Below are 714 nucleotides of genomic sequence, written 5' to 3'. Positions count from 1 at the left end.
TGCTTGTGTCAGATATGTCATGTATGTAAGTTTGTGTTCCCTGCTACTGGGCCTGTCCCCTCCCTTTCCCACAGTACTTCTACTGTCATGTTTGCAACCTTCTTTCCCCCTTCCAGTACTTCGGTTGTCCCATCTCCCAGTACATGTTTGTGTCCCCTGCTACTCTTCACATTGGGCCCCCATTTCCCCTTGCACTATAAAACAGACCTGTGCCCTCCCAGTTCTCGCTCTTGTTGGCTTTGATCTCCCCTGGCGCACCTTCACTTTCCTCATGCACTGATCACATTTTTGTTGCAGGCCAGTTGGCAGTATCACAGCAGTGCGGTTCTGGCGGTGGCTCTGGACACACTGACCGCTCCATATCGGCTGACCTCCTCCACTTTATCCATGTCACAGCTAACGGATACTATTAGCTTCGGTGGAAGGAAGGTGGGTGTATTGGCGCTTAGTGCGGTTGGCAGGGGTAAATGGGATGTGTATTGGCACTGAGTGGGTGAGGGAAGGGGGTTATATTGGAGCCCGGTGTAGGTGGCCACAGGGCAGGGTGTACTGGCACCCAGTGTGCAAGTGTAATGGGCCCCAGTGTGTATTGACACCCAACGTGGGGGGTGTATATAATGGAACCCTGTAAGTGCAGTATGTATTGGCACTCGGTGTGCGGGTGTAATGGGCCCCAGTGTGTGTTGACACCCAATGTGGGAGGGGGGGGGGGGG

At 53.8% G+C, this 714-nt stretch overlaps 1 protein-coding gene across 1 annotated transcript in view; it reads left to right on the top strand.

The window, feature by feature from the left end:
- MSTO1 (misato 1, mitochondrial distribution and morphology regulator) overlaps positions 1-714 on the top strand; it is an 8,258-nt gene that overhangs the window by 4,141 nt on the left and 3,403 nt on the right. Inside the window, exon 10 of the mRNA XM_018565224.1 lies at positions 298-429. Within this exon, the coding sequence (XP_018420726.1) occupies positions 298-429 (132 nt within the window). The remainder of the gene's footprint in view (positions 1-297; positions 430-714) is intronic.

This window comes from Nanorana parkeri, unplaced genomic scaffold (genome assembly GCF_000935625.1).
Source record: "Nanorana parkeri isolate BGI_ZX_2015 unplaced genomic scaffold, ASM93562v1 scaffold823, whole genome shotgun sequence".
Classification (NCBI taxonomy): Eukaryota; Metazoa; Chordata; class Amphibia; order Anura; family Dicroglossidae; genus Nanorana; species Nanorana parkeri.
This window is presented reverse-complemented; position numbering and strand designations above follow the sequence as displayed.